Source organism: Aspergillus affinis, assembly GCF_023601865.1.
Source record: "Aspergillus affinis strain CMG 70 chromosome Unknown NODE_113_length_118157_cov_87_342048, whole genome shotgun sequence".
NCBI lineage: Eukaryota > Fungi > Ascomycota > Eurotiomycetes > Eurotiales > Aspergillaceae > Aspergillus > Aspergillus affinis.
This window is the reverse complement of record NW_026515894.1, coordinates 21,173-36,244: the sequence shown is the minus strand read 5'-3', so window position 1 is coordinate 36,244 and position 15,072 is coordinate 21,173. Positions and strand designations below refer to the sequence as shown.

At 49.4% G+C, this 15,072-nt stretch overlaps 5 protein-coding genes across 5 annotated transcripts; 3 read left to right on the top strand and 2 right to left on the bottom strand.

The window, feature by feature from the left end:
- Window positions 1-1,335: 1,335 nt before the first annotated feature.
- KD926_000683 (uncharacterized protein) lies at window positions 1,336-2,934 on the top strand (the record flags this gene model as incomplete). Its single annotated transcript, XM_053104490.1, has 7 exons — window positions 1,336-1,506; window positions 1,589-1,776; window positions 1,848-2,032; window positions 2,088-2,205; window positions 2,274-2,341; window positions 2,434-2,464; window positions 2,568-2,934. The coding sequence occupies 7 exons, from the start codon at window positions 1,336-1,338 to the stop codon at window positions 2,932-2,934; spliced, it is 1,128 nt and encodes a 375-aa protein (XP_052952227.1).
- Window positions 2,935-3,886: 952 nt separating this feature from the next.
- Window positions 3,887-5,608, top strand: KD926_000682 (synaptic vesicle transporter; the record flags this gene model as incomplete). Its single annotated transcript, XM_053104489.1, has 3 exons — window positions 3,887-4,027; window positions 4,104-4,796; window positions 4,868-5,608. 3 exons carry the CDS (start codon window positions 3,887-3,889, stop codon window positions 5,606-5,608), a joined length of 1,575 nt encoding a protein of 524 aa, XP_052952226.1.
- Window positions 5,609-6,047: 439 nt separating this feature from the next.
- On the bottom strand, window positions 6,048-6,738 carry KD926_000681 (uncharacterized protein; the record flags this gene model as incomplete). The annotated part of the gene is made up of 3 exons (XM_053104488.1): window positions 6,048-6,361; window positions 6,440-6,499; window positions 6,576-6,738. 3 exons carry the CDS (start codon window positions 6,736-6,738, stop codon window positions 6,048-6,050), a joined length of 537 nt encoding a protein of 178 aa, XP_052952225.1.
- Window positions 6,739-7,951: 1,213 nt separating this feature from the next.
- Window positions 7,952-9,009, bottom strand: KD926_000680 (NAD(P)-binding protein; the record flags this gene model as incomplete). The annotated part of the gene is made up of 3 exons (XM_053104487.1): window positions 7,952-8,139; window positions 8,189-8,426; window positions 8,488-9,009. The coding sequence occupies 3 exons, from the start codon at window positions 9,007-9,009 to the stop codon at window positions 7,952-7,954; spliced, it is 948 nt and encodes a 315-aa protein (XP_052952224.1).
- A 245-nt stretch (window positions 9,010-9,254) lies between these two features.
- KD926_000679 (Zn(II)2Cys6 transcription factor domain-containing protein) lies at window positions 9,255-10,466 on the top strand (the record flags this gene model as incomplete). The annotated part of the gene is made up of 1 exon (XM_053104486.1): window positions 9,255-10,466. The coding sequence occupies one exon, from the start codon at window positions 9,255-9,257 to the stop codon at window positions 10,464-10,466; it is 1,212 nt and encodes a 403-aa protein (XP_052952223.1).
- Between the last annotated feature and the right edge of the window lie 4,606 nt (window positions 10,467-15,072).

Genomic DNA, 15,072 nt, shown 5'->3' with positions numbered 1-15,072 from the left:
CGCAAGTGGAGAGGTATGTAGTAACTATCCATGGATCCTCTTCCAACACCCCTCCTGAACGAATGACTTTCACAATTCCCCCCAGAGAAGCAGAGATAGGCTTGTCAGATGCAGATCCACAGGTTATGTAATAACCCCCTACGCTAATTATCTTTTAGCGCGGACTGTGCTGCGCTGTCTTGCGGAGTCCCTCCTATTGACCCTCCCCGTCTCCTGTCGAGCGATATCCGCGACTCGGCCGCGACGTGATCCACTTCGTCCGGCCCTTGAATATCTCCGTCTGGATTAAATTATCATTGATTACTTAGGAATTTATTCTGCCTCCGACCAGACGAAAAGCCTGGAACAACAGGCCCAGAAGGCGAAGGGCACGAGGAAGCATCCGCAGGAACCGACTCCATCACGGCACCCACCTGCACGCAGTAGCCATGCCTGCATCGACCAATCTGTGGTCCTTCAGAACGCTGGCCTCGTTCTTGTTTGACGGGCTTTCTCCACTCTGACAAAAATCAAATCAAATAGAAAAGAAAGGGGGTGAGGAGATACCGACTGCCGAGGCGTCCAGAGCGCCCAGAGAGGTGTCTTCACTTGTCTTGTTAAGCTCTGCCACAGTCGCTTGTGTGTGCTTAGCGAGGCACTTACGAGCAAGCCAGAGCATGCCAAGGCACTTAAAGGAAACTTAGCCCCCAAGGGGAGTGGAGCCCCGGGCTGTTAGACGGACACGAAGGTTGGAAAGGCCCGCGGGAGAGCATCCGGGCCGTGCAGTCTCGGATCGATTACAATCATAAAAGATCATGTTAAGAAGATCCACAAGGCGGACCCAACTGGGATGCCTGCTCCGAAGTTCGTTCAGCTCACTCCTTTGGTTTACGTAGCATCCGTACGGAGGACAATACGTAGTACTCCGTGGCCGTGGGTGGATTCCCCTTTGACAGGGATGCTTCTCCTGGATATTGATTATTCGCTAGTGTTGCAATTTGTGTATTTTCTGCTCCTTTTTTCTTGTTCGTCAGGTGTCCCTCTGAATAGATTAACTTTTTGAAAGGATCGTATTGTTATTTTTCGCTCCCCCTTCTGGTCGATATTATTTGGTCGCCTGTCGCCTGTCGTCTGTCGCCACGCCGCCTGAGTCCCTCCATTGGCTCATCTATAGATCCCTGGAACGGAATTTCCGATTCCTCGCCATGCCGGAATAGTCGAACCCAAGCCTTGGCTGTCCATTGTGGCTTTTTGTCGTCTACCTTCTATAGAACTTCGATTTCTCGAGATGGAACATATCGCCCGATCTTGCATCCCATCCGTCCGTCTTTGTCGATAGCATCACATCTACGCCTCATGGCGTCCTCGCCGTCGCCTCACGAGGATGTCTCTCGTGCCTCGGTGGTCACGATCCCTACGATTGTTACGACAGTTCTCGCCCTCGTCCTGACCCTTCTACGACTCTATGTGCGGCGATATATGATCCGGTTGCTGGACTGGGATGATCTGTTCAATGTGCTTGGTTTAGTGAGTTTATCTCTCCTCTGGAGGACGAGACCTCCACGGGTGCTTCGAGGTGGGAAACTCCTAACCTGATTGTCTTGAACAGCTTACCGTGCTGGTCGTCATGGGTCTGGTGCTCGCGGCTACGCATTACGGACTCGGTCGACATGTCGAATTCGTGGATCCCGTGGATTCGGCGTACAGCGTGAAGATGCTGCGGGTGGCCGAGTTCCTGCTTATCTTCTCGACGATCTTTGTGAAGATCGCGATCAGTCTGTTTTTGAAAAGACTCTTGTAAGTGTTTCCTCGGGCTCCCTTGTCTGGGAGATAGGTACGATACGATTGCTAATATCTATTCTGAAAAGTCTAACGAGCAATAAATGGAAGATCTTCTTCTGGTGTTTCATCGCATTTAACACCATCACGAGTGTTCTCGATGCCGCTGTTATCTTCCCGCAATGTACGCCTGTCGAGTATAATTGGAACAAGTCGATTAACGGAACGTGCTGGTCGAACGAAGCGATCGATGCGGTGGGGATTGCGCAAGGGAGTAGGTTTCTCCTCTTTGGGGATCATTTACAAGGCAAAGAACTGACGGGTCCTAGCAATCGCCGCCGCCACCGACTTTGTCCTATCGATTCTCCCGATTCTGTTTCTGTGGAACGTGAAACTTCCCAAGCGAGTGAAGGTGGGAATCTGTGGCATCATGGCACTGGGATTTGCGTGAGTCATTTCTTATTGAATCATGAGTTCGATATGCATCTACCACATGATTACTGACATACACACAGGAGTGGGGGATTCGCTATTGCTCGAACGGCCTTGGTGCCTGATTTGACCACAACTACGGATCCAACTTGTGAGTGCTCCGTATTATTTCTTCAGTTCCTGTTCTTCGGAACCGTTGGATCTCCGATTGGTGAGGAAGTCGATAGACTAACATGGCTCTAGGGGACCTGGTTGAACTGTTTATGTGGGCCAAGTAAGTATTGCACGCTCCACCCATCATACCATTCTAATTCCACTACTTTCCACTTGTTTGGCACCGTGACAAGAAACCATGCTAATTCTTTCCTGTTCTCCAGTCTGGAAGCTACTTTCGGAGTAATCGCGGCGGCCGCCCCGTCGGTTCGCCCCCTCATCGGCCACAACGCCATGACCACAGAGTCCTACACACGGTCCAAATCGCACACGTTGCCACTGCGCAGTCTAGCAACGGGCCACCACTCGCGACGAGAGTGGGGAGAAACCGTTCTCGAGGACGAGCCGGGCGATCGTATCTCCAACGACGGCGATAGCCAGTCGAACCTGTGGCACAGTGACCAGGGGATTGTGAAAACCATGTCTATCGAGGTGGTAACAAGCCAGCGCCCGCCGGACTCGGATATGCAAATCCAGCTGTACAGGGGGCCGGGCGAACGCAGCTCGAATGAGCGAGTTGCCGAGCCTTAGATTCTTCAGAATACACACTATTGATAATACTAGACAGGGGGAGGAGATTGGGGCTAAAACCCCCCGGTAGGATTCCGAACTTGGTGGGCTGCATAATTTCATATGATACTGTACATAGAGTAAAAGTTAATATAAACGGGCGATTCTGGCCACAGCTAACAGGCCTTTGAAACATGCAGTTTCGCCCACTTGGTCAAAGTCTGTCCAGTCCGGAGATGACCGTATTTCGTCGTCCGGGGGGGGATACTGGGTCCGCAAGGAACACATCCTTGTCAGGACTCAGGCCAGACTCCACGCTCCGTAGTTGATGTCACGCTTCGGCTGGAGCAGGCAAGGCCCTCGGAAATATAAGTCGCCCATTAATAACAGTTCGATATTAAACCTTGCGCTAAGACCAGCAAGCAAAATTGGCCACCGTCGCTAAGCAATCTAGTCCGTGCCGCTAACCCACCCTAACAGCGGACCGGCCCCCTTGGCAATCGGATGGCTGATGCTGGCCTGTGGACCCTCCGAGACGCCGATGGGGGTGCGTTGGGCTGTTTCATTTGCTCGTGCGTCTCGCGGACGTAGAGCCGGGCGATGCAACATCGACTGTGCGTTAGTTTCGTCTCTGGAGACCGAGACTAGGCAAGTGAGGACCATTTGACTTTTTTTTCGTAGTTCTTGGCCGGAGCACCCTCCTCTTTGGTCTTCCCTATTAGCTCTCTCGCCTCGAGGGCGTTGCAATTTTCTCAGCTCGTATAAAATATGACCGTAGCCTTATAGCGTTCACTAGACCCCGACCAAGAAACACATGGCTGCAGGGTTGCTGTCTCTTCTTTCTATAAACGAATCCTTCTGCCGCATTGTTGCCTTGTAAACAGACCTCTTTGATTTAACTTTTCTTTTTTTTTCTCTCCTCTGCCACGTTTCCCTTGCATTAGTGGCCCCGTCCTCGTGGTACCTGAAAGCCATGTCTGGCGAACCGGTGGAAAAGGTCCCCTCGATGGACGTGCGAGCGGCCAGCTCGAGCGATGGCTCTGAGCATTCTAAGAAGAATGACAACGGCATCGTGCTGGTTCCCCAGCCAAGCGATGATCCGGAAGATCCCCTCGTGAGTGTTCCTCCTGCAGGGTCCTGCCCTGCCCCGTTGTTCTGACCGTGCGTGAAATCTGACTGACCAACTGCAGAACTGGTCCACCCAAAGAAAGCTGATCATCTTCGCGTCCATCTGCCTGGCAGGCTTTGCTGCCCAGATGTCTCCCAACTCCAACCAACTCACCTTCGTCTACCAAGTTCCTGCCTATCACAAAACGCAACTGGACCTGCTGAACTCGGTGGCGGCCGGTCTGGCTGGATGGGTGGCCGGACCCTTCTTTATTATCCCTTTCGTGGCCGTCATTGGTCGCAGCGCTGTCGTGCTATGGAGTTTGGTGGCCATCTTCGCCTGCCAGATCTGGGCAGCCGAGATGACCGGCCCGAATGATTATATCTCGTTTACCATCTCGCGACTGTTCGCAGGTCTGTTCGGTGGCATTCCCGCGATCTTGGGTAGTGGGTACATCATGGACATGTTCTTCCTGCACCAGCGTGGCAAGGCATTTGCCATCTTTGAGGTGCTGATTATCTTCGCCGTCGTGGGTGGTGGTACGCTCGGTGGCTTCATTGCCGAGCACAAGCCCTGGAACTACGTCTTCTGGTGGACGCTGGGACCCGTCGGGGGTGCTATCCTGGCCGTGTTCTTCTTCGTCGAGGATACATCGTTCTCGCGTAATGCTTCCTCCCCGAGTCGTCCGCCCCTGCCTAAGGGCTGGATGGCCAACCGTGTCGCCACCTTCTTCCCCGGCGTCAAGACGACCTCGTCGAACAAGGGTTCTGAGTTCGTACGTACCTCCACAACTCTCACACTCCCAAATAATCCATATAGCCAAAATGTCTACTAACACCCATCCAGGTACGTCGCGCCATCGTCCCCCTCCAAGTAACCTTCTCTCCCATCACCCTCCTCACCGGCACGTACATCTTCATCGCCCTCGGTCTCCCCATCATGCAAGCCTCCACGCTGGCTACCTTCCTCGAACCCCCCGTCGAAGCGGGTGGATACGGGTTCTCTTCTCTCCAAATGGCCTTCTTCACCATGACCGCCTGGATAGGTATAATCAGTGCACAAGTCTTCGGCTTCTTCTTCAACGACAAGATCCCTCTCTGGCTGGCCCGTCGTCGCGGCGGAACCTGGCACACGGAGTACCGACTCGCCAACACGCTTCTCCCCAGCATAATCCTCCCCATCGGACTAGGTATCTATGGCGCCGCGCTGGAATATCATCTCCACTTTATGGTGTTAGCGCTGGGCTCGTTCCTCATCTGGTTCGGAGCGCTGCTGGCCCTCCCAGTCTGCTATAACTACATTATCGAGTGCTTCCTGAATGACCCCGTCGAGGCGTCAGTGTCGTTGAATGCGTATCGGGTTAGCTTCGGACTCATGTCGGTGTTTATTGTCACCCAGTGGCAGAGCGCTGTTGGTGTTGGATGGATGTGGGGAATGGGTGCTTTCTTGATTGTGTTTGTTGACATTATTATGCTGGGGATTGTGTTGAAGGGACATCTGGTGAGGCAGTGGACGAAGGGATTGAGTGAGGAGATTGGAGTTACGGAGGATGGAGCGATGATTAGTTCGAAGGCGGGGGGTGTTTGACTTCTATTTTGGTTTCTTTTTATAAATGTGTATGTAGTTATATGGGTCTAATACAGGGGTTTTTATATTTCTTTAGAGTGGTTTGGTGTGTTGGGTGTCTGAGATTCTTGTAGCTTATTATTTGACATTACTTTGCCAGTATGTTGATTTAGTTAGAGGTATACAAGTAGCACTGGATACCGAATCATCTCCGTTGTTTCTCTCACCCTGAAGTACAACTTAGATTTACCATCACAAACGTCATTCTCACTCATGCCTAATGCTCACTATCTACATTCTGCATGCATCCCCACCAACCACTCCTCCGACCCCACCAAGGCCACAACACAGGTGTAGTTATGCAACAAACTCCTATGTCACAATACAATCACCCAATGTCAAATCCGACCTAAACCCCAACCTCAACTCTAGCCAAATCCAAGTTTGAGAGCGAGAGAATCTACGCGAAATTCCTCACATTCCCCGGTTTAAACCCGTCCGACGACCCCCCAGACAACCAAAAAAGCTGCCAAACACCCTGAACCTTCGTCTCTTTCACATAGAACTTGCTTTCCAGATCGTTTCCTACCTGAAAGAACAGCCATGCGCCGTACCAGGTGAATTGATCGGTCACGGCGTCAGACGGGGTGTTTGAGCCTGTGAACCCGACCGGCGCGGCGCTGTTGGTGTCCGGGCGGACGTAGAGAAGGGTGTTGGAGGGGAGGGAGGTGCTGGATGCGGAGTGGGCGATGACTTGGCCGTCTGAGGCGGTGACTGGTTGGTTTTAGTTGGTAGTACTGGTGGATTTGGGAGTTGAGGTTTTGGTGGATGGGGTGGATGCTTGGAACTTACAAGTGACGTCTGTGACGACGGAGCCGGACCATGCGGAGGGCGAGCCAAAGTAAGCGAGACCTATTGGGGAAAGATATCGTTAGTCGTAACTGATTGATAATGAAGACAGAGGGGGTGGAGATCCAGGTGAACAAACCATCAGCGTAGAATAGCTTCAACGGTCCACTGGCAACGCCGTAGTCGTATAGATTGAAGCTACCAGATGGATCCCGCTTGATGACATCACCGATGGGACGAAGAGCACTGGCGGTGGCGGTAGCCAGAAGAGTAAGAGTGGAGATGAACGAGGTGAACTTCATGATGGGTGCTGACTGCTGATGATTGAACTAGGTGTGGATGCAGTGGAGGAGTGGGTTGACAGATCTGCAGATTACGGAGCGTGGGTCAAGCATGGGGTTTAAATATTGAGACCCCCGGCGGTATCTAGCAAGCCCTCTTAGAGTATCGGCATCTATTTGAGGTTACATTGATTTTGAGCTCTGGACTGGGGCCGAAGGAAGTGAACAAGGATATTATAGTAGGCTTGTTAAGCCAAGACGTCAGGATGCGTCCTGTAGGGAGCATCTAATTGGCAGTAAGAGTAAATCGGTAGAGCTTCCTGCCTAGAGTTGGTGGAGGAAGACCCGGGAATCCACCGACGAGGGGAATAGCAGTGAATGTGGCTGGATGGTGTGATTATCAGGATTGAATCCTGCAGGCATCAGTATCAGCCACATTCCAACCAACATGCCAGTCTGGCAGAGAATAATGAGCTCGAATTCTAGATCAATAGATCGCAATTATAGTGGAGAGAAATTTGGGACATGAATTGAGGTCCATAGCAAGATATCATTTCATTCTGACAGCATATCCTCCATGACATACATGACATGAAGTAGGGCAACGGCAATTCCGCCCGCAAGCCACATAGACAATGATTCGCCAGATGGAGGCAGCTGTAACGGCCGCCATGCACTAGTAGCTATCCTGGAGACCTGTAAGCTCTTATTAATACGATTATCTTCTGCAGTTGTTCACCCGCGGTCCTCTAGTCCCGCATTCGCAGTGGTCGGCGTTTCCGGCACCGGGACTGCCCCCAATATACGCCAACATCCGGGCGGCACTGTCATTGGAGTCGAAGCTTGGGGCGTTGATGATGGATTATTATCTAATGATGAGTAATGCGAGACTGCGGTTATGAGAGAACTAGTATCATGGTTAGACTATTATCGGCCATTATTGTTGGCGGGATGAGATCTCGAGGTGAGTTGCTGTTTAGACGCCCTGGCCAGAATCGTCAGTTCTGTAATACAAAGCCGATGGGGTTTCTGCGGGGCCGTTGACGGCGAATAAGACGCTTTCGGATTGAATTGATAGTCTAAAGATGTTGTATGGCTTGATAAGAAGTCAGTCAATCAAGCGAAGAACTCTGAGATCAAATGTGAGCAATAAAAGTAGTAATTGAAAGTGAAGGATGGCAAGACCGAAAACAATTCTATTTTGGAATCTTCCTGTGATTTCAATCATCATGAACTAACCCTTCAAAGCACCCCTCAATCCAACCACACCAACTCGCAAAATATCATCACTTTCCTCGATCCGCTTCCTCAGCTCCCCCTTGGAATACTCCTCAATATCCCAAGCGGCCCAGACGAATCGTCCGTGAAGAAATCTCGCCTCCTCGGTCGTAGCCCAAACAGCGAATGATCCAGGCAGTTCAGCTAGTGTGCGTCAGCTATCAGCTCTACAGGGCTTGGGGGAATTACATACGGTCATCAAAGGGCATGCTCGATTCGGAAAGACCCATGTTCTTGAATTCAGCACTGAACAGAACACCTGGATGGAAACTGACTATCTGCAGCTCCTCCGGATTGGTGTCCTTGGCTATCTGCTGGATGAGCATCGTGCCCGCGTTCTTGGTCAGTCCGTAGACGGGACGAATAGCCGCGAGATATAACTGGGACTCATAGAGCATGTTGATAGCCTGGGTTGCGACGTTCACGATGGCCTAGGGGGTGTCATAGTTATTAGCGATGATCAACAGGAGAAGAGAAGCAAGAGAAACATACTTTCGGTCGGTTATTCGCCTTTTGGCTGGTGAAACCTTGGACCAATTCAAGCGGTCCTCGAACATTCGCCTCGTAGGCTTCCCAGACCTTGTCGGCTCCGAGTTCCATGATGGGCTTCTCCTCCGAAAAGGAGGCGGCGTTTAACACCAGTGTGTCCACCACGATTCCATCATTGCTCAGCTTGATCCAGAGCTCACGCACGGAGGTAGGGTTTGCCTGGTCGAGGATATAGGTGAGAATGGTAGCCGACGCACTTTTCTTCTCGATCTCCGCTCTGAGTTCGGCCGCGGCGTTGTCGAGAACTTCTTGACGTCGGGCGGCGATGATGGCCGTCGAGGCACCGGCAGTAATGAAGCTCTTCACAATAGCATAACCAATGTTCGTGGCGCCGCCGGTCACTAGAACCGTTCTGCCGGCCTGGTTCAGCTCCGGTCGAGACAGGGAGGTGATGGGCTGGGCGGTTCGATGGACGACCTTGGTGAAATCGGTGAAATTTTGCTTGACGGAGAGTTCAAGAGCCATGACGTATACCTGGGCAAGTGATAATGTGATCTGCTAAAGAAGACGAGGATTAATTGCGAGTGCTGAATGACAGTTCCATCATGTTCACTCGCCTGCTATATACACTCTGTTCTATACTTCCCTCTCGGCGGGATGGCGGACCCTAACCGGCGGGCACTAACTGTATTGGGATGGCGCCCGCTGGCCTCCCGCAGAGCGTCTTCCCGTCCGCTCTTCGGTTCTCTTCTTCCCATCCATCTCTCATCATGATCACCCTCGAACCCAGAGCCTGCAGTGCCTGTGGAAAAGCGAAGCGGAAATGTAGCAAGCAACTTCCGACATGTACTCGCTGTCAAACCAAAGGTCTTGAGTGCATCTATCCGACGCCGCGACCGTCCTGTTTCGTTCCGTACGGGGACGATGTCAGCGACCCGCCGACCCTGCGGGATGCCGCCCCAGCGGACGCGGACATACGACTCCCCACGCCGACACTGTCTGCTCTGGACGGACTCCCGCCGACCCCGTCAGATCTACATCTGATGTCGTGCTCCAGCCCGCCGGTCTGTCCGACGCTATCCGATCTACAAGAAGCGTGGTTTCTCACGCGAGACTCCTGGACCGTCCAACCCCTCCACATAGTCCACTTATCCCCGACCCCCGTGTCCGCGGGCTGGCGGTATATCAACCGCATCCGCGCATGGCTGGCGGACTGGACCACCGGCGCCCGGAACCCGCTCATTCACAGTCAACTCTACCAGAGCCGGTTGCCCAGTAGCATCCAGGACGCCTTCACGGCGCTGTCAAGTTACCACTCACGCACCCCTCGCACGGAAGAATTCATCTACCGGATTCTTGAGGGGCGCGCCGCATCGCTGGTCGACGGCCAGAGCCAGTCTGACACGGAACTGTCCTGCTTCGAGCACGTCAGTCGTGTCCAAGCCCTCATCATCTACTCTACCATCCGTCTCTTCGACAGCGACATCCGCCAACGCTACCTCGCCGAACAACAACTACCCACTCTCTACTCCTGGTCAAATATCATGCTGTCACGCGCTGCGAAGAACAGTCATCTCCTGCTCCAGAGCTCCCTCGAAGACGTCGCGCCGGGGTTGACACAGGCCGTCTCGCCCACGCAGCAGGAGGAAGTCCTCTGGCGGGCCTGGATCCGGTCCGAGAGTATCCGGCGCACGTGGCTAGTCGCGCAGATGGTGCATGCTGTCTACCTGGCTATGCAGGGACGGTCTGTCGAATGTCCCGGGGGCATTATGTTCACGACCAGGAAGGGCGCGTGGGATGCCGAATCGGCACATTCGTGGATGAAGTTGTGCGCGGAGCGGAATGTGGGGTTTATGCAGCGGGGTCGCATGTATACGGTCATGGAGGAATATCGGCCAGACGAGGTGGATGAGTTCGGAAAGTCAATTATGGAGATGGATTTTGGGGTGGAGAGGATGGAGAGTTGGGGGGAGATATATTAATTTCCTTTCCCTATACATAGATTAATACGTAGTTTATGGAGGTGTTTTGTTTGTTTGTTTGTTTGTTGTATTTTACGGCCGTGTGACACCGCCTAAGCACGTGTCCTATCGTCCCCTGTTGGGGCAAAGGCCGCCAGGGGGTGAGCCCTGGGCGTCACTAACTAGCTGCTAGTTCTATGTATAGATAGGGGACTTCGGCGCGTTTAATAGCTGCTTCAGTCAAAAGGAAAAGGTCTCTGCAATGCAGAGAAAGAGAGAAATGCCAGCTGCAAAGGTCTTTCTACACTCCGTGACCGTACCTACTACCAACAACGCATATTTTTTTTTTTTTGGGGGAGAAAGCCTCAGTCTGGTTAAGATAAGGGAGATCGAGTACAGATATCCTCAAAGAAACGGGTTTCAGCTAGCTAGGCAGCTAACTTGGCCGCGCCCTTTGGGGTACCTAATAGGAAGGGAATTGTCTCAGAGGGGGAACCTGGGAGTCGAGGCAGGCATCTTTTGGCGATATAGCAGAAAAGAAAGTGGATTGAGGCTTTTTTTGTTCTGCAGCGGCAAAGAATGTGTGCATCTTTATAGTTAAAACGTTCGTGATAAGCTGCAAAATCTCTATAACCCGTACGGGCCGCTAGAATCCGTGCGAGAAGGTGTCTCGGGAATTTTAGTTCTGCAGGACATCTGGGGGATTTAGTAATCCAGAGATCCTGGTAGGATTGCGGGACCTTAAGCTACCAATATTCCTGAAAGGCAGATATAGTGTCATCCTTTGTCTGCCGCCTTAATGAGGCATACGAGTGTTTACTTGCAAGAGAAAAAAGTATGCCTGCTTTCTTTTTAGCAGTCTGATCTGCTGCTTCATTCTCTGGTATTTACATATGACTAGGGATCTAGCAGATCCGGACGGAGCTGCTGCCAGAATATAAATATCGTTCCTGTACTAATTAGGATGAGACAAGGTCTTAGAAAGTATTGAAAACCTCTTGGGATAATCCCAAGAAGGTTAAGAGAAGGCGTGTAGCTACCTCTAGGTTATCTAGGCAGATCCAGAAGTTAGTAACAAGGTAAACTGTAATTAGCTTAAAAGCTGTTTTGATTCTAGCTAGTGCTGCTTTAGCCTCTGCATCAAAGACCTCTTTGTTGGGATCTAGAGAAAAGGAAGACTGTTAGTATAGTTTTTCTGATTGGTATAGGGCAAAACCCGCGCCTGCTATTCCATTTGCTAGCTTTGAGCCGTCTGTAAAGACCTTTATATCTGTCTGGGAAAAAGAGATATAAAAGTTCTGGAAACTGCTGGCCGCTTGTTCCTTGGTTTGGCCTGCTAGAGCTTTAATCTGTTGTTAGGCTGTTTCACGCGACTCCTGCAGCAGCCAGGGGGCGTTCTGCAAAGGGTTTATTTGTTCTGACTTCGGCAGGGCTCGTACGCGGCGCGCAAAACGGCTTTTCTTAAGGCTTATGCGGATTATCTCTTTTGCTCTTCTGCGAAACGGGTAATAAGGGTTAAGGCGGCATATGCGGACTGCAGCAGTAGCAACTCTATAGTCTAGCTCAATCTTTGCTGGTAGGAATCCCGACTCCCGATAGAGAGCTGGTATTAGAGTTGTGCGATAAACTGGGAGAACTGCTCTAGCCCCTGCTAGTATAACTTTGGTCACTCTATCCAGGTGTCCCTGGACCCGGTTTAAGACTGTTCCTGTGCGTAGATTAGGGCGAGAGTAACCTGGCTACCAGGTTTCAGTACTATAGTAGACTTTAGAGAGTACACAGGCCTTGATTGCCTACCGCATGAAATAAGGGTTGATCTTTCGCACTGTATTACTGAGGGAGCGGAGTGCATTTGCTACAATTAAAACTTTTGTAATCATTTTACAGATATAATATTTGAAACTAAACTTTTTGTCAAAGAGAATCTCCAGCCAGCGTAAATACGGGCGAGTTATATTTTCCTTAATTGTAACAGTGCCTGCAGATACTGAAGATATAATGTTAGAGTTTTGATCTGCCCGATACCGTAAGAGATATAGTAGCTCATATTTGTCAGGTACAAAGGTTATCCCTTTTAACAAATCCCAGTCCAGTGCCTCTTGCAGAAAGTTTAATAGGGTTTGGCAATTTTCTCCCAAAGTAGGTAATATTGCAAGAAATGCTGTATCGTCTGCATAGCTAAATCTGGCCAGGGGCTCGCCCAGCAGGAATAATGGAACTATATAAAGTATAAACAGGATAAGAGATATAGGTGAGCCTTGCGGCAGGCCGCAGAGTATGTCTATTAGGGGCCCTAATTCGCTATCTAGTCAGATCTGGACTGTGCGATTTGTAATAAAGGAAGCTATCCAGCGAATCAGGTTATTAGGCCAGCTCTACGTGCGTAATCGGTAGATCAGTCTCCCAGAAAGAACCCCATTGAAGGCTCCTTTGATGTTGAAAGTCAGTAGGGAAGCAGTCTTTCTTTGGTTCAGTACTAACTCTATATTATACAGTAGGCATGTAATTAGGTCGACTGCTAAACGAAAAGGTAAAGCCCTAAATTGTTGGCTGGAAAGTATCTTATGATGGATTGCAATCTATGCTATATTCTGCGCTAGGAGGCGTTTTAGGCCTTTACCTAGGACTGAGAGAAGGGCAATCGGCCTATACGACCTGGGGCTAGACCAGTCTGCCTTGTTGGGTTTCTGAATAATTGCCAGGATTGCGTGACGGAAATATTGAGAGTAATAGCCTATTGATAAGCAGTTTTGAAAGAGAGTAAATACTCTATTCTTAATTGTAAATTATACTATCTTGAAGATGCTAATCGGTAGTTTATCCTTTTCTAGAGTTATATTTTCTGCGTATAAGATAGTTTTCTCTGTCTAAACTATTGTTATTTCTGGGAATTGTAGGGTCCTGGATAGGACTGCTAGTGAATCAAGTGATATATTTTCTGCTTCTGCGGAGTTCTGCAGAAGATTACGAGCTAAAATGTTACATTTAGCTTGTATATCTACTACTGGTAGGTTCTCTAGTTGCTGAAGGTCTGCCAATGGGAGGCTGCAATAAGATCCCGTTATTTTATGCTATTTGGATATGTCAAACACTTCTTTAGCTGTAGTTATTAAATTTATTCTTTCTTTCCAGTAATTTCGCTGTACCTATCTCACTACCCGGCGGAAGTCCTTTTGTGAGAAAAAACCTGCGCGATATTTTAAAAGTACTTTCTTGCAGTTTAGGTTCTATCAGGGCTGTCTCTCTCTCTGTAGTCTAGTTTTGCGTGCAAAGATTTTATATGCACTGTAAATAGCTGAAATAATCTCGCTTGCCAGATAGTCCAGTTCCTTCTCTAAATGTGCAGTTGCTGAAAGGGAATTAATATTCAAGGTTAAGAGGGTTTGGAAACGGGTTATGTCTAGAGTACTGTATTTAAGTCTCTAGGAGACTTTTGGGTGCCTTTGTCCCCAAGGGAGGGTAGTAAGAAGAGGGTAATGGTCTGATATAGCATCTAGATAGTCCGCAACCTTAGTATATGCCCCTGTAAAGGCAAGAGAGCCAGATGCGAAGGCTAGATCAAGGGTATTGCCTTTTATATGTGTAGGGGTGTCAACCTCGAAAATTAACACTAGTCCTTGTTGATTAAGCCATTCAGATACTGGTTCAGCTGAGGTAGAGGGGTTTCGCTGGAGTAAGGGCTGCCATCTGGTATATCGCAGGTTAAAATTGCCTGCCAGCAGGGTTAGTTAAGTAAAGTAAGAGTCAGAAAGTTTAATCAGTTCCTGAATAGCTCTACCAGGCCTGATCAAAGATCTAGTACTAGGGGCATTATAAATATTGAAGATCAGAGTAGATTGTCCTGAGCGTATAGAGATTTAGAGTAGAAGAAAGTCCGATAAGGTTTCTTAATCAATTAAAGTTGGGCGTATCTAAGAAGACTGTATACCCTTTTCTTTTCAGATATAAATAAGGACTTTAGATCGGCCGCTTATCACCCAATTATCAGTAGGGAAAAAACATTCGTATAAGAGATATCTTTTTATGATCTTGCGAGTATGGTCCCTATATATATAGGGTTCCTGTATCAAGATTATATTGATATTTTTAGAATATGCCTGAAATAGGATAATTTTATGAGCTGTCTCGTGGCGGCTTACATTCAGCTGAAATATTAAAAGGGAATCTGTCTAATAATTTTAAAATCTTATAGTTTTTCATTCGCAAGAGTTCCAAACTGGTTCTGTAGTAGTAGTGTCATAAAACGTACTGCTCTAGCTATAACTAGAAGAAAGTTTGCTGGTCCTTGTTAAGGGAGAATAACTGGACGGAATAAACAGAATGGAAAGTTTATAGAATTGCTATCGATAGACATATCCTGATCTTGCGAAATTCTAGAGATTCTAGTTTCAGGGACTTCTGGAGGCTGGGAGCAGCATTTATTCTCGGTCCGTACCTTAGAAAGGGCTACAGAATATGTCTTACGGGTTTTAGCTTGCTGAGCCTTTGTAAACCGAGACCCTAGCTTGCTGAGCCGGAAAAGGCATTAGTTATAATCTGCTAGGTAGAGACTATAGCAGTGTAAGCATCTTAAGAGGCAGATATGAAAAGCTGCGGCAGTGCAGTAATTAATGTAACCTTCTTTAGT